The sequence below is a fragment of the Chrysemys picta genome, chromosome 7, assembly GCF_011386835.1.
Source record: "Chrysemys picta bellii isolate R12L10 chromosome 7, ASM1138683v2, whole genome shotgun sequence".
Taxonomy (NCBI): Eukaryota; Metazoa; Chordata; order Testudines; family Emydidae; genus Chrysemys; species Chrysemys picta.
Window position 1 is genome coordinate 89,118,771 of NC_088797.1, and position 16,430 is coordinate 89,135,200.

General features: G+C 44.3%; 1 protein-coding gene across 2 annotated transcripts in view; it reads left to right on the top strand.

The window, feature by feature from the left end:
- MCU (mitochondrial calcium uniporter) overlaps nucleotides 1-16,430 on the top strand; it is a 167,643-nt gene that overhangs the window by 122,907 nt on the left and 28,306 nt on the right. For both annotated transcript variants that reach the window (XM_005301737.5, XM_005301736.4), the window contains exon 2: nucleotides 15,519-15,588. In XM_005301737.5, coding sequence (XP_005301794.1) covers nucleotides 15,519-15,588 — 70 coding nt within the window. The remainder of the gene's footprint in view (nucleotides 1-15,518; nucleotides 15,589-16,430) is intronic.

Sequence of the window (16,430 nt, forward strand, 5' to 3'; positions counted from 1 at the left end):
TGTCTGTTATTTGAGAAGTAAAATAAATCCAGGGTTGAGGATTTTGGTTCTACTCTGACTGCTATAAATCCATAGCATTTTCTTCGCTTGCAGACTCACTATCTGGAATTTCAAAGCTGCTGTCTGGGGAGGAGTATGATGTTTCTAATAATCCACCACTGGGTTGCTAAATATTTCATACTTAAAGGAAAGCTTACAGTGCTGCAATTCTACACATACCTAGACAACAGGGTCCAGATTACTGCTTTGTCCCTTCTACACAAGGCATTAACTCCAGGTTCACTTCTCCTCCCCTTGCAAAGGAGCACTAGGAAAAAATGTAAGATCTGCTGGGGAGAGAAGAATGCCTGTGGGAAAGCTCCACACCTGGGTACAGAGTGGGTGAACCTCAGGGGTGGGGAGGTAGGGGATGTTGCATATGGTACCTTCTTTATTATGTTGATAAAGATTTACTCCTACTGAAAAATAGTCTTTCACTCTTTCAATTTCTGCTGTGTTACCCACGCTCTTGTATGTTCATCTAAAGTGAACAGTGGGTCAGCATTATTCGGTCTCTTCTATAATAGAAGAGGTGTGGATGGGGTGTGCAGAGAAACATCAGACACTTCACTTATGTAGAAATGGGGAAAGTAAAAGTTCATATACAACTTAGTTTGCTCTCTAGCCCACTGATTAAATTGGATGCCTTTTGGTAGTTTTAAATCTTTATAGTATAAACCTTTGTTAGCAATTTCTTGTACTCTTCGATTGTTCTCTTAGGCATCCCCTGCTGCCTACAAAACTACAGGTCTGTAAATAGTCACATAACGTTGGCAGGGAGCAGAGGTAAAACAGAAAAGCCATGAGAATGGACATATTGCATTACTGACGCTAGGAATTTGTCTGTATAACTGCGCTGCTCAGAGGTGTGGAAAATCCACACCCTTGAGCGAGACAGTTATACCGGCCTAATCCCCAGCACAGACAGCGCTATGTCGATGGGAGTGCTTCTCCTGTTGACATAGCTACTGAATCTAGGAGAAGTGGAATGCCTATGCCAACGGGAGAAGCTCTAAAATTTCACTTCCACCGATGTAACTCTCCCACAACATTGACTTAACTCCACCTCTATGAGAGATGTAGAGTAAATATTGATGTAGTTAGCTTGACGCAGTGTCAGGGCTTGTCTACACTGGCAAGTTTCTGCGCAGTAAAGCAGCTTTTTGCACTCAAACTGCAGATGTGTACACACTGCCAAGCCACTTTGTGCACAGTCTCTCCTCAGTTGAAGCACTGCAAAAAAATCAGCCTTATGACTCTCGCAGAGGTATTTGCGCAGAGGCTCCAGCGCTCTATTGCCAGTGTAGACACTTGATTGCTTTCTGTGCTGTAATTGGCCTCTGCAGCTGTCCCAAAATGCCTCAAGTGACCATTCTGCTCATTGTTTTGAACTCAGCTGCCCTGGAAACATGCGCCCCTCCCCTTTCAAAGCACCGTTTCTGGCAGCCATTGTGTGCTGTGCTCATCTGCTCCAGGACACAAAGTAAACAATTAATGTGGAATGCTCCTGCTGTTGAACACAGAGGCGGGGTGTTGGTTTTGTGTGTGTGTGTGTGTGTGAGGCAGGGTCCGATGTCCGAGTTTCCCCTGCCTCAGGACTGGTTGCTTCCTGCCACTGTCTGAACTTATAAAACAGCATGCTGACACACACACTGTCCCCCCAAAACACACTGTGTCTCTTCTCCACTCCCCCCCCCCACACACACACACACCCTTTTCCTGGAATTTGCTTGTTACCTGTTTCTTTTACTAAAAAAGATGAGTGAAGGAAACACACTGACAGGGAAATATTTATAGTAGCCACCCACGGCTTAAGCTCTTCACCCTATGTACATCTGCTAGGAAAGGAATATAAATGTGAGCTGAAGCTGCACACAGGTAATAGACTAGAGGTAACATAATTAAGGGGATGGGAAGGGAAAATACCAAAGGGTCTCTAATGTGGAAGGCTTATTCAACTACCTCAGACTGTAACCCCTACGTCCGTAAGGGAAGCTTCTTTTGCGGAGTAGAAACCAACCTCCAGACCTTTCAGACAGTCTGCTGTTCGGCGTTTGAGGAAAAGATTTAATGCTTCCCCAAATATTATTGGCATTATCCTTTTGTGTCTGCCTTCTATGTCCTGGTAAAACATAAGGATTTAAGAGACTTTTATTGCTGTTCAGACATGCCTCAGTTACCTTGACAACCACTTTGGACCTTTATCTGTTTGGAGGTCAAACACTAAAACATTTCTTCAGGGCAAAACCGTCATTCAGTAGGTAGTTGAATGAGGGGAGGGAAGAACAGGAAGCTAGGGGAACAAGAAATGAGCTTAAGCCATTTGATTAAATCTAAGTCTATTGGACTTCGTTGTGGGAAGCAGGAGCTGTGCACAGTGAACAATGCAGCTTCTTGGGTGTGGTTTTTAAGTTGGTGAGAACACATGAATTGCAAGAGTGAGGTCTTCTCAACAGAGCATCTCTGATAGCACGGCTCCCAGACACTCAAGTGGAGCAGGATACTTCTGTTACTCTCCAACCATGTAGGTGTAAGTGGGGCATGAATAAAACTCCTCCATTGTCCCTCTTGTTTTCCTTCTCCCACCCATTTTGCCCCTGATGCAATCTGTACAAAGAAAAATTAGCCCTTGTTAGCCAGGGAATGAAAGGTCATGAATCTTAAGTTTGATCTCTCATGTGGCTTTACAGTACAGGGCAGCATCCTTTAGGCTTGAATGTTGCCCTTGTAACAATGAACATTATGATATCAGGCTACTGGTGTGCATTTTATTGGGTTGCAGACTTTTAAATATACACATAATAGCCTAAGATGTGTTAAAATACATAACTAGTTAAGGAATACTTTTACACTGTGAATGTCTCTAAAGATCGTGTTGGAAAATGTTTGAGGAAACCTGCCATACAAAGAAGTGAGGTTTTAACTCACGAAAGCTTATGCCCAAATAAATCTGTTAGTCTTTAAGGTGCCACCAGACTCCTGGTTGTTTTTGCCATACAAAGTTATTTCTTGATGTAAATCTGGTAATGAAAGTAAAAATGTCCGTAATTGTACTCTCCAAAATCCTGGAGAAATCCTGCTGGACAGCTAAGGATTCATGAGTTCAGGGAGGGACCTAAGAGGGGAGAAGGAAGGAAAGATCTCTGAATGAAAGACTTCTCAGAAGCTTAAAAAAAAAAAAAAAAAAAAACTTAGATAATAGTGTGGAGTGGAACATATAGGCATAAATAGGACTTCTCATTCCAGGTGCAGTCAGATGTACAAGCCAGAGGCTGAACAGAAGACCAGATAACACTCTATTAGTAGTAATTTTGTCTTGTCATAGGAATTCTAACCAGTAGCTTCTGAGGTAACCAGTGTCAGAGCCAACAAAAAGCATTCTGTTTTACACAGTGAAAAACTGAGTATGGAAGAAAAATGGCTGGTACTGTTGACAAGACTAATTGGCTCAAATCAGATTTCAGGCCAGTACAGATTTGACAGGGTTCCTTCGTAGGTTGCTGGCATGAACACTGCAGTATGCATTCACTAATATGTTGAAGTTTTTAAAATATTTTGCATCATAAATAATACAATCTCTCATTGGTTTAAACCTTTTTAACATTCTTCTCCTCCTCAGAAAATATGTGCTGTCCTTTCACATTGTGATTCAAGAGTTCTAAGCACCTGGTCTGAAGCTTGGCTCTCAAATATGGCTAGATTAGTTTGCAATTGGGAAACTTTCAAGATTGTCAATGAGCATATTTTTATGTGTAATAACGTCAATTTAAAAGAAACTCATATTTCTTTGTTGCTTAGTCTTGGTCCCTGGTTTAAATCAAGTTCCAGACATTAGTAACCAAAAATCATTACCATCAGGATACTTATGCTAGCCTAGGTGAAATAGTTGATAGGGTTGCCATCCAGTTTGTAGTGGGCAGTTTTCCACAACACACAAACCACTGTCCCAATTAACCTCCATGTTGGTAGTCATGGGCTTCCTCACCAAGGATGCTTTTCTGTGTATCCCCCATTGCTGTAGCACCAGTGGGAGCATTAAGAGTAGGCAAGATGCTGGCATTTTTATCACTGTATCATATAAGTCTGCTCAGAGTAGGCCTCGAAACAGTTGGTAATTAAAGATTACTGGTCTACACTACGAGTTTAGGTCGACTTTAGCAGCGTTAAATCGAATTAAGCCTGGACACGTTCACACGATGAAGCCCTTTTTTTCGACTTAAAGGGCCCTTTAAACCGGTTTCTTTACACAACCTCCGACGAGGGGATTAGCAATAAAATCGGCCTTTGCGGGTCGGAATTGGGGTAGTGTGGACGGAATTCGACGTTATTGGCCTCCGGGAGGTATCCCACAGTGCTTCATTGTGACCGCTCTGGACAGCACTCTCAACTCAGATGCACTGACCAGGTAGACAGGAAAAGCCCCGCGAACGTTTGAATTTCATTTCCTATTTGCCCAGCGTGGAGAGCACAGGTGACCACGCAGAGCTCATCAGCACAGGTAACCGTGATGGAGTCCCAGGATCGCAAAATAGCTCCAACATGGACCGAACGGGAGATACAGGATCTGCTCGCCATATGGGGAGATGAATCAGTGCTAGCTGAACTCAGTAGCAGTAAAAGAAATGGCAAAGTATTAGAAAAGGTCTCCAAGGCTATGAAGGACAGAGGCCATAACAGGGACGCACAGCAGTGCCGCGTGAAAATTAAGGAGCTACAGCAAGCCTACCACAAAGCCAGAGAAGCAAACGGAAGGTCCGGGGCAGAGCCGCAAACTTGCCGCTTCTACGCGGAGCTGCATGCCATTCTAGGGGGTGTAGCCACCACTACCCCAACCGTGTACTATGACTCCCTCACTGGAGAAACACACAGGGAAGAGGGTTCGGGGAGTGAGGAAGATGAAGATGGAGGTAATGTAGGCAGCTCACAGCAGCAAGGAAGCGGAGAAACCGGTTTCCCCAAGAGCAAGGATATGTTTGTCACCCTGGACCTGGAACCAGTAACCCCCGAACTCGCCCAAGACCCTGAGGGCACACAGGGGACCTCTGGTGAGTGTACCTTTGTAAATATTACACATGGTTTAAAAGCAAGCGTGTTTAATAATTAATGATTAATTTGTCCTGGCAATCGCGGCCAGTACAGCTACTGGAAAAGTCTGTTAACGTGTATGGGGATGGAGCGGAAATCCTCCAGGGACATCTCCAGAAAGCTCTCCTTCTTCATGTACTCCCAAAGCCTTTGCAAAAGGTTTCTGGGGAGGGCTGCCTTATCCCGTCCGCCATGGTAGGACACTTTACCACGCCAGGCCAGTAGCATGTAGTCTGGAATCATTGCATAACAAAGCATTGTAGCATATGGTCCCGGTGTTTGCTGGCATGCAGACAACATCCATTCCTTATCGCTCTTTGTTACCCTCAGGAGAGTGATATCATTCACGGTCACCTGGTTGAAATGGGGTGATTTTATTAAGGGGACATTCAGAGGTGCCCGTTCCTGCTCTGCTGAACAGAAATGTTCCCTGCTGTTAGCCACACGGTGGGGGGAGGGGTGAAGTGATCATCCCAGAGAATTAGGTGTGGGGAGGGAGGGGGGTTAGTTGGGTTTGTGCTGCATGTTAACCCAGAAACCGCAGCCCCTCCTTTTACATTGCAAACCCATTTTAAATGGCCAACCCAATTCATCCTTGGTATGGGAAATGAGGGCGCTGCTGTTTGAAACCATTCCCGCATGTTAGGAAGGTTAAAAAAGCCAAAAGACTGTGGCTTACCATGGCTGCCTGCAAGCCGAAATCTGTTGCCTGGCACTGCATGAGTGATCTCTCACACGAAACCGGCAGGCCCTCACTATAAGAGGAAAAATGCAACCTTGTAACGAAAGGGTGTACCCATTGTTCTCTAAAATGTCTTTTTTTTAACCACCTCTCCCTTCTCCTCTACCAGCTGCAAATGTTTCTCCTTCACAGAGGCTAGTGAACATTAGAAAGAGAAAACGGAGGACGCGGGACGATATGTTCACGGAGCTCCAGATGTCCTCCCACGCTGATAGAGCACAGCAGAATGCGTGGAGGCAGTCAATGTCAGACATCAGGAAAGCACAATATGAACGGGAGGAGAGGTGGCGGGCTGAATCGCGGGATGAACAGAGCAGGTTGCGGGCTGAAGATGATAGGTGGCGTCAGCTTGCAGACAGAAGGCAAGAGTCGATGCTCCGGCTGCTGGAGCATCAAACTGATATGCTCCAGCGTATGGTTGAGCTGCAGGAAAGGCAGCAGGAGCCAAGACCGCTGCTACAGCCCCTGTGTAACCAACAGCCCTCCTCCCCAAGTTCCATAGCCTCCTCACCCAGATGCCCAAGAACACGGTGGGGGGGCCTCCGGCCACCCAGTCACTCCACCCCAGATGATTGCCCGAGCATCAGAAGGCTGGCCTTCAGTAAGAGTTAAAGTTTTAAAATGCAGTGTGTCCTTTTCCTTCCCTCCTCCCCCACCCATCCCGGGCTACCTTGGCAATTGTTCCCCTAGTTGTGTGATGAATTAATAAAGAATGCATTAATGTGAAATAACAATGACTTTATTGCCTCTGCAAGCGGTGCTCGAAGTGGGGAGGGGAGAGTGGGGTGGTTGGTTTACAGGGAAGTAGAGTGAACCGGGTGGGGGGAGGTGGAGGGTTCATCAAGGAGAAACAAACATAAGTTTCACACCATAGCCTGGCCAATCACAAAACTCGTTTTCAAAGCTTCTCTGATGCGCGCCGCGCCCTGCTGTGCTCCTCTAACTGCCCTGGTGTCTGGCTGCGTGTAATCAGCGGCCAGGCGATTTGCCTCAACCTCCCACCCCGCCATAAATGTCTCCCCCTTACTCTCACAGATATTGTGGAGCGCACAGCAAGCAGCAATAACAATGGGGATATTCTTTTCGCTGAGGTCTGAGCGAGTCAGTAAGCTGCGCCAGCGTGCTTTTAAACGTCCAAATGCACATTCCACCACCATTCAGCACTTGCTCAGCCTGTAGTTGAACAGGTCCTGATTCCTGTCCAGGCTGCCTGTGTACGGCTTCATGAGCCATGGCATTAAGGGGTGGGCTGGGTCCCCAAGGATCACGATAGGCATTTCAACATCCCCAACGGTTACTTTCTGGTCCGGGAAGAAAGTCCCTTCCTCCAGCTTTTGAAACAGAGCAGAGTGCCTGAAGACGCGAGCATCATGTACCTTTCCCGGCCATCCCACCTTGATGTTGGTGAAACGTCCCTGGTGATCCACCAGGGCTTGCAGCACCATTGAAAAGTACCCCTTGCGGTTTATGTACTCGGTGGCTTGGTGCTCCGGTGCCAAGATAGGGATATGGGTTCCATCTATGGCCCCACCACAGTTTGGGAATCCCATTTCAGCAAAACCATCCACTATGGCCTGCACGTTGCCCAGAGTCACTACCCTTGATATCACCAGGTCTTTCATTGCCCTGGCAACTTGGATCACAGCAGCCCCCACAGTAGATTTGCCCACTCCAAATTGATTCCCGACTGACCGGTAGCTGTCTGGCATTGCAAGCTTCCACAGGGCTATCGCCACTCGCTTCTCAACTGTGAGGGCTGCTCTCATCCTGGTATTCTGGCGCTTCAGGGCAGGGGAAAGCAAGTCACAAAGTTCAATGAAAGTGCCCTTACGCATGCGAAAGTTTTGCAGCCACTGGGAATCGTCCCACACCTGCAGCATGATGCGGTCCCACCAGTCTGTGCTTGTTTCCCGTGCCCAGAATCGGCGTTCCACGTCATGAACCTGCCCCAGTAACACCATGATTTCCACATTGCTGGGGCCTGTGCCTTGTGAGAGGTCTATGTCCATGTCAATTTCCTCATCACTCTCGTCGCTGCGCTGCAATCGCCTCCTCGGCTGGTCCGGGTTTCGCTTTGGCATGTCCTGGCTCTGCATATACTCCAGGACAATCAGGGCTGGCTTTAGCAAGAGCGGGGCCCGATTCCTGGGCGCGGGGCTTGCTGCATCCCCGCCCCCAGGAATCGAGCCGCGCTCCGGCCCGGGTTGCCTGGCTTGGGTCCGACCCGGAGCCACGCCGCGGGGCCGGGCTTGAGCCGCGCCGATCGGGCCGGAGCCACGCCGCGGTGGTCGGGCCGGGGCCAGGCTGGACCGGAGTAGCGTCGCGGGGGCCGGAGCCGAGCCGGGCCGGACCCGACCTGACCCGCGCCGCGGGGGCCGGGCGGGGGCTGGGCCGGACCCGAGCCGGGCCAGAGCCGCTGGGGCCTGCGTGCTCGGCGGGAACGGGCAGCGCCTCCCTGGAGCCCTTCTCGCGCCCCCACCGCCCCAGCTCACCTTGTGCTGCCGGCCCGCCCCTGCTTCTTTTCAGACTTCCCGCGAATCTCTGATTCGCGGGAAGCAGGGGAGGGGGCGGAGCGTTCAGGAGAGGGGAGGAGGGGGAAGTGAGCTGGGGGCGGGGTGGAGAGCTGCAGTGCGGGGCCCTCTTGGCGCAGGGCCCAATTCAGCCGAATCAGCTGAATCGGCCTAAAGCCGGCCCTGAGGACAATGCGCGTGGTGTTCATAGTGCTCATAATTGCCGCGGTGATCTGAGCGGGCTCCATGATCCCAGTGCTAGCTATGGCGCCTGGTCTGAAAAAAGGCGCAAAACTAGTATCTGACGGACCAGGGGAAGGAGGGAGGGAGGGCCGAATGAGGACATGGCGTACAGGTACAGGGAATTAAAATCAAGAAAGGTGGCTGTGCATCGGGAGAAACACAAACAACTGTCACACAGAATGGTCACTCCAAAGATTAAACTGAAAACCCTGGGTTTAGCAAGCCGTTGATTTCACGGAGGGAGGGGAAGCAAATGAATACAGAACAAATCTTTTTTTTACATCTTAAGCTGGCAGCCGACGGTGCAGCATGACTGATAGCCACTGCAATACGACTACGATGGATATCAATCGTAATATGCCATCTTCTATCAAAAGGCAAGGGGCTGCTGCTGTGTAGCAATGCAGCCCCACATCTGCCAGCACCCAGATCGCCTTCGGCCTCTTCTGGGTGCTTAGCAGACAATACTGGGCGATTGGCAGAAAATAGCATACTACGACTGATAGCCATCATCATCGAAACAGTTGCATGTCTGCCCAGGTGCCCATGATTGACAGCCACTGCAGTACGACGACGATGGTTACCAGTCGTAATATACCATCTTCTACCAAAAGGCAAGGGTCTGGTGCAATGCAGCCCTACGGCTGCCAGCCCCACGGCTACCAGTTATGCTGCACTGTCTACCGCCAAAAGGCAGTTAGCTACTGCTGCTGTGTAGCAATGCAGTACCACATCTGCCGGCACCCAGATGACATATGGTGATGGGAGCTGATCTGAGCGGGCTCCATGCTTGCCGTGGTATGTTGTCTGCCCAGGTAACCCAGGTAAAAAGGCGTGACTCTATTGTCTGCCGGTGCTCTGACGGAGCGGGAGGGGCCTGACGACATGTACGCAGAACACCCCGCGACACTGTTTTGCATCATTCAGGCATTGGGATCTCAACCCAGAATTCCAATGGGCGGCGGAGACTGCGGGAACTGTGGGATAGCTACCCATAGTGCAATGCTCCGGAAGTCGACGCTAGCCTCAGTACTGTGGACGCGGTCCGCCGACTAGAGCACTTAGAGCATTTTATGTGGGGACACACACAATCGGCTGTATACAACCGATTTCTGTAAAACCCGCTACTATAAATTCGACCTAATTTCGTAGTGTAGACGTAGTGTCTGCACTACCACTTCCACCACTGCTTGCATGGGTGGAGCTGCTAAGCAGCACTGGGTATGTCTCCATAGTATTTTGGACTGAGCAGTAGAGATCCTCCCAGCATGAATCAGCAAACTTTGGTGCAAGGAGGTTCACACTAGTGCTTTTAAAAATAGCTGTATAGACAGTGTCTTGAAGTCATGGCTTGGGCTGGAGGTTGGAGTCTGAAGCCCACGCATAGGCTTTCTATCTATACAGTTATTTTTAGAGCATAGTTCCTAGTCCAAGTACGTTGACTCAGGCTAGAGGCTCGTTCCTGTTCAATCCAAAATGTTGTGTAGATACACCTACTGAGATGTGAAGCAATAAACCCATTCTGGACAAGACAGAGAGGTCAAGGATTGAATGGACATGAAAAGGGAATTCATAGTTCTAGTCTCTCTTCATATTAAATGTACAGTAAATGTGTGCCTCGGTTTGAGCTTGGATATAATTATTGTGTATCACTTTGCTAAAACTAGAGAGTTTGGCTATGAACTAAGTGTTCTCAAATGATTGATTGTGAGACGTGATCAGTGAAGTATGAAATGAACTGCTCTTTTGGTCCAGAATTTCATTGTTCTGCCATGTTTCCCTGTAAACCTGTTGAATAGTACACTTTGGCATGGAATGGGATGTCTGTTGACAATGCCTCATTATACTGAGGCCCAGTTCTGAATCTTGGGATGAATGTAAGTGATATGTGATTTTAACCTGGATGCTGATAAATTGAAGAGGGATTGGAGAAGAGTTATGAGAATGATTAAAGGATTAGAAAACGTGCCTTTAGTGATAGACTCAGAGTTCAATCTATTTAGCTTAACGAGGAAGAGGTTGAGATGATTTGATTAGTCTATAAATATCTACATAGGGAACACACATTTAATAATGGGCTCTTTAATCTAACAGAGAAAGGTATAACACCGTCCAATGGCCAGAAGCCTAAGATAGACAAATTCAGACTGGAAATAAGGTGTCAGTTACTCTCATGATTAAAAACCAACCACTGAAACAACTTACCAAGGTTCTTGTTAGAATCTGTCACTGACATTTTAAATCAAGCAAGATTGGATATTTTCCCAAAAGATATGCTCTAGGAATTATTTTGGGGAAATTCTCTGGCCTGTGTTACACAAGAGGTCAAAATGGATTATCACAGTTGTCCCTTCTAGCCTTAGAATCTATGAATCTATAAAGTGAAGTGAGAACCAAATTCTTTCCATAGGGTTACTGAAAACCTTGTTTCAAAACTAAACTGATTCTGTATAACTCAGAAATTACAAAGCCTGCACTTCCTAAAGATGTGTAGGTACAAAATAGATCTGGTGCCTTGTTATCTGTGTTGTGTGAAAATGAGTGCTTGACCATCTTAGAGTAATGGTCAATGGTTAAACACCTTGCCTTAGAACAGCCACACACACCACATAATTTCTTTGTTTTCCCTCTTCCTTTGTTTTGAAGAATATTTTGCATTGAAGTAGGAAAGTTTCTAGCATTAGTCTGCACCTGCTGCATACTCGCCTCCTAAACTTAAAATCCTAGTGTAATATCTCCACAACGGCCACTTTTGACACTGTTTTGAGGGATAGTTGGCTTCATATCATCACGTCATACCAGGGTAATGTGTGTGATTTTAAAGAAAGAACACTTGAAATGATGACAATTATGTGGTAGTGATAAAACAGGCCTTAAAGAATATTTGGGACTGTTTGAACAGCTGTCAGACTTCGGACTGTCCTGCAAAAATCAGGCAGTATGGTAATTCTGTATCTGATGTTTCTGCATACAGATTGTGGCTTCAGATAAGGGGGGAAAGGATTAAAAGTGTTAAGTTTAAAGGGTTTGCTGTTCTGCCTTGAAACAGGGTGAAACAAAAATGAAATATTGAGCAACGTCAGAACTGTCTTCAGAACACTTAATTTTTAAAAAAATCACAACTTTACTATCTGTGCATACCTGATGGCTGTTGGACTTTATGTAGATTTAGAAGCATTAATGTAAGTATGAAGTTAGTGATTTCAACTTCATTCAAAAGGGTCTTAGTTTCTCGTGAACTAGGGACATCTGTATGTCATATTTACAGCCTTGTGTGTTTACATATGAACTGAACAGCTTTTGACAATTGGAATTTCCAGTACAAATGCTAACACAGCCTTCGCTGTGTAACAGAAGTGCAAAGAGAGGGGAACACCACCATTTTCCAGGACATCTGGAGCTGTAACAGTTGGTTTCAAAGCACATTGAGCCATGTTTCTAACTTAATGGGCGGGTTTTGCTTTGTAGCTCAAGCAGTGGACATTCAGTATTCCTCTTAGGATCCCACAGTCAGATTAAATATCCAGATCTTCATTCCTAACCATCTTTTGCTTTTAGTCAGACTTGCTATTTTCAAATGTTAAAGGGACACTGCAATTTTAAATTTGGCCCAAAATGTAGACTTTTTCCAGCAAAAAGCAAGATTTTTTCCAGCCCAGTAGAAGTGTGTAAATTCATTTCTTTTAAATTCAGACAGACTTTTAAAATGACCATTTCTCTTTTGTTCACCATCCAAACACAGCTCTGAGATGTTCAAAATGTAACTGACCCCAAGCTAAAGTGAAACTGACTTGCATTGATTTGCATTTTCAAAGCTGAGAAAATAATGAAAATACAATACCAGTTACATTGGATTTTTAGAATTTTCAATGTTCTCAGCAGGTGGACATATCTCCCAGCCTAAAAATTGTGATTTTAGGGTCCGGATTCAATTTGTACAACTGCTTTCAAAAGAGAGAGGGAAATTAAATTGCTGAGAAAGCAATTTTTATTCCACTGACATTCCCCTAACCAGGGTGGATTTGATTTAAATCATGATTTAAATCACTAGTCAGGAAGACTATTTACTCATGGATTTATACATAAAAGTGCATTCTTGTTGGTTGTTATAACCTTAATACATAGTCTTCACAACTCAGAGATAGATGTAGGTTTCATTTTTAGAAGGTACACACTCTATATTTTTAAGTGATTTATTTTGAAAACTTTTCAGATTAGTTTTACAGCTATATCAGAAAATGAATGATTGTTTGGTTATTTCATTCACCGAAGGTAATTGAAGCAGATATTTATGAAGTCATTGGGAGGTGAACTATCTCCAATTCAACAGGTTAATCATTAATATTTGGAGGATTTTCTTGTCATGCTGTATTAGGAGGGGAACATCACCAGACAGACATTTAAATTGTTTTATTTAACTAAAACAACAACGTTCTGTATTCTGGATTTTTTTTTTCAACCGCAAACATATAATAGTTTAACAAAACAAGCATTTGAATTCATTTAAACATTTAAGTTTTTTAAAATCAGGTTTGTGGGGTTTTTTAAAATTGTTTTTAACTAAAATAGTTCAATGAAATACCGTTTTTAAAAAAACAAATTAAATCGATTATGTCAGCCAGGTCAACATGAGAAACTTAAAATATTGGCTTCTGCAGCTAACTCAGTCATCTTCACCTTCATTTTCCTGTTTGTTCATAATCTGGAAAAGAAAAACAAGCTTTCCTGCTTTTTCAGGTCCAAAACGATTTCTCAATTTGGAATGCATTAGTCCAAAGGAAGAAAATATTCTTTCTACACTGGCAGAAGAAGCTACTGCTGTTAAAAGTGAGATTATCACTTCAACAGTCTCTGAATCCAAGTGCTTAAGTAACTTCCACCAGTTCACTGGTGTGACTTTTTTTAAAACATCATCAGCAAACATATATTTCTTGAATGGTTCTTATTCCCAAACTGCGTCTCTTTTATGGCCTGCTGCCATTATAGGTTTTCCCGTCTAGTGAGAGAATGGCATGGTAGATCTCAAATCAATGAAGGCTACACTCAGAAAGACCTCAAGACTTCTGGAATATACTGCTCAAACAGTTTCACTTTTGTTTCTACTGCTTGTCCCTCCCTTCTCACATTTATCTCTAGACTTCTCCTTGTCCAGATATATTCCATCCCCGACAATCTTCTATTCATTGAACTTTTTGAAACTTTGCACTTTTAGAGAGAGGTAAGGTATTGACTCTGTGTACACAAATGTGCAGAGGGACAATAGGGTTGAGGTCTGTTATTTCTCACCTCTATCTATTATTTTATAATTTATTTAAAAATAGTTTTGCTGTTAACAAGCAATCTCTGGAGACACAAATCCACAGTTTGAGAACTGCAAAACTAAGCATCTCTGATGGTATCTTCTAGACTGAGCACTGAGTCCCATTGGGTAGATAGAAAGAGTAACCTAAATAGTCTATAGAGAAGCCCCTGGAACCCCATAAAATTGGGTCCCTAATCCATGAACTATTGGAACTCATTTACAAAACTTTCCTTAAATATTACATGAATATATTGTCTCGTACTATAGAATGAGGATTGATAATCTCTATTCCATGATGAGCTATCTTTGAGCTATATTGTATCTTAATTAAAACTATCTTTAGATAGGTTTTTTTCCTCAAAAAGCATTTTATCAAAAAAATCCAATTTAAATAAAAAAAATCTTTTTTATTTATTTATTTTTAAATCATTGATTTTTATCCACCCTGCCCCTAACCCAATAGTTTTAAGTTCATTTAACAACTTGGTACAGCAATAACTAACACGTTTGAGTTCTTGATACAAAATTCTGATCAATGCAGAAATTGTCCAGAAAACATTTAAAGCAAGAATCTTTACTAAAGGTACACTTGTAATTGGAATACAGGCTTTGGAATACAAAAATAATTTGCAATTAAACATGGTCACAAACAGCTGAAATATCTAAATGTACTAACTACTTAAATATATAGACTGCTCCATCTTGACTAATACCATCTAGTTTATAAAATGGGGGGACTTTGTAGGTTTGTGCTAGTGCTGTAATCTACCAGTAAGCATTTCTTAAACACCATGTAGTGGGGTTATCCTAGAAGACAATATTTCTGGAAACAAGTGCTTAAATCAGCCTGACTCTAGGCTCTCCTCTACAAACTAATATATGTGGCTTACCGAGGGTAAATAACGTCAATACATACAAAAGTAAGTTAATCCACTTCTGTACTTTTCTCCTGATTACTGCAAGGCAGTCTTTTTCAGCCTGGTGGTCTTGCCCCTTTTTCCCTGATTCTGGTAAGGTGGTTGTATACAAGCTTGCTTGTATGAAACATAATAAAAATGACCTTTTCCTCTGTTTTTGTTGATTTATATACCCAAAGGACAAAATGATCAATTCTTCATAACTCTTTCTATTCACCCATTATGTTGCAGTTCCTTCTGTCTTTCCCAAGTGTTATCTACTTGTACTGCTCTTTACCTTATGTTTTTTTCTTGCCTTCTCTACCTGTGACTCTCTCAAATTTAATGTTCAAAAATTCAGTTTTAAGCTAAAGTGGCTGTTACGCCAACAAACATTGATTTCTAAGCTGCCCCTTTAAAGTTTTCTCTAACTACACTATTTGGTGGGCAGAAACCATGAGACATGAACGTGGCTGAGGAGGTAAATCCCTTCTGGATGACAGATGGCAACAAAAGATGCTGCTCTTGACCGATACTCCTGACTTGCTGTCATCCTTGTGGTAGATAGGAGGATATGCCTAGATAAATGTCATTAGGATGTGTGGAGAGAGGTGGCAGTGGGGTGAGAGTCTGAGAGACTGGCATAACCCAGCATTTGCTCTTTATTAACCATTCCATTTTGCTGTGTTTGGATTTTCTAGGTGCACCAGAGGCTTTCTCCATGGCAGAGCTTGAGAGTGGTGCATTGCAGTACAGTTGTGCCCTCTGATGGTGAGTTTTGGCAAAGAATTTTTAGTCTTGTTTCTGAATGACTTTCCAACTCAAATCACCCAGTGTGATTGTTTATTTTTCCTATGATGCCATCTAATTTTTCTCCAGGGACTGGGGTGGGGGTGGAGATGAAATGGCAATGCTAAGACAACAGCAGTATGAAATATTGTTCATAAAGTCGCTTGCGTAAAATAAAAAAAATTGGCCTCCCCCTATGTCTTTTGTTGAAGTTTGGATAAATGCATGCACATAATCCTTCTAGGGCAGCTGCTCCTTTTCTTTCCCTGAGTTTTCCCTAGTTCTGCTTCACCATGGTAGCACCCTCCCTCTGGGAAGGAAGGAGGAAGATGAAAGGATTTTTTATCATCAGTTTCATTCCCTGACTTAAGAAGAGAGTGGTCATTTGCTTCAGAAAGGCTTGATTAATGTTCATGCCCAGAAACCATACATCGCGTCCACAGCCCACTTCATTTGCTTATGAGAACAAGGAGTCTTGAAGGTCACTCTCATCATCTTACAGAATGCCATGTAGCTGTGCCACTAAACCAGTCCCTGGCTTTCTTTTGCAAAATAGCTGCTGAGCCCCAAATATAGCACAATTTTACTTTTACTCTTCCTATATCTTTCCTCTTCCTCCCTCCAAACAAGCCATAGCTTTTCATACCAGCTCCCTCCAGTCTGTGCTGCTTTTGAAATAGCTGAAGGGGGACACCAGTCCAGCAAAGCATCTCCTAGCCTCACCCCACCAGTGTACTTCTAGGTCAACGGGGTCTGGGAAAGTTGTGGAGGCAATGCAAAGGATCAGCCATGTTTTACCCCAAAATAGAGATGAAATGATAGTT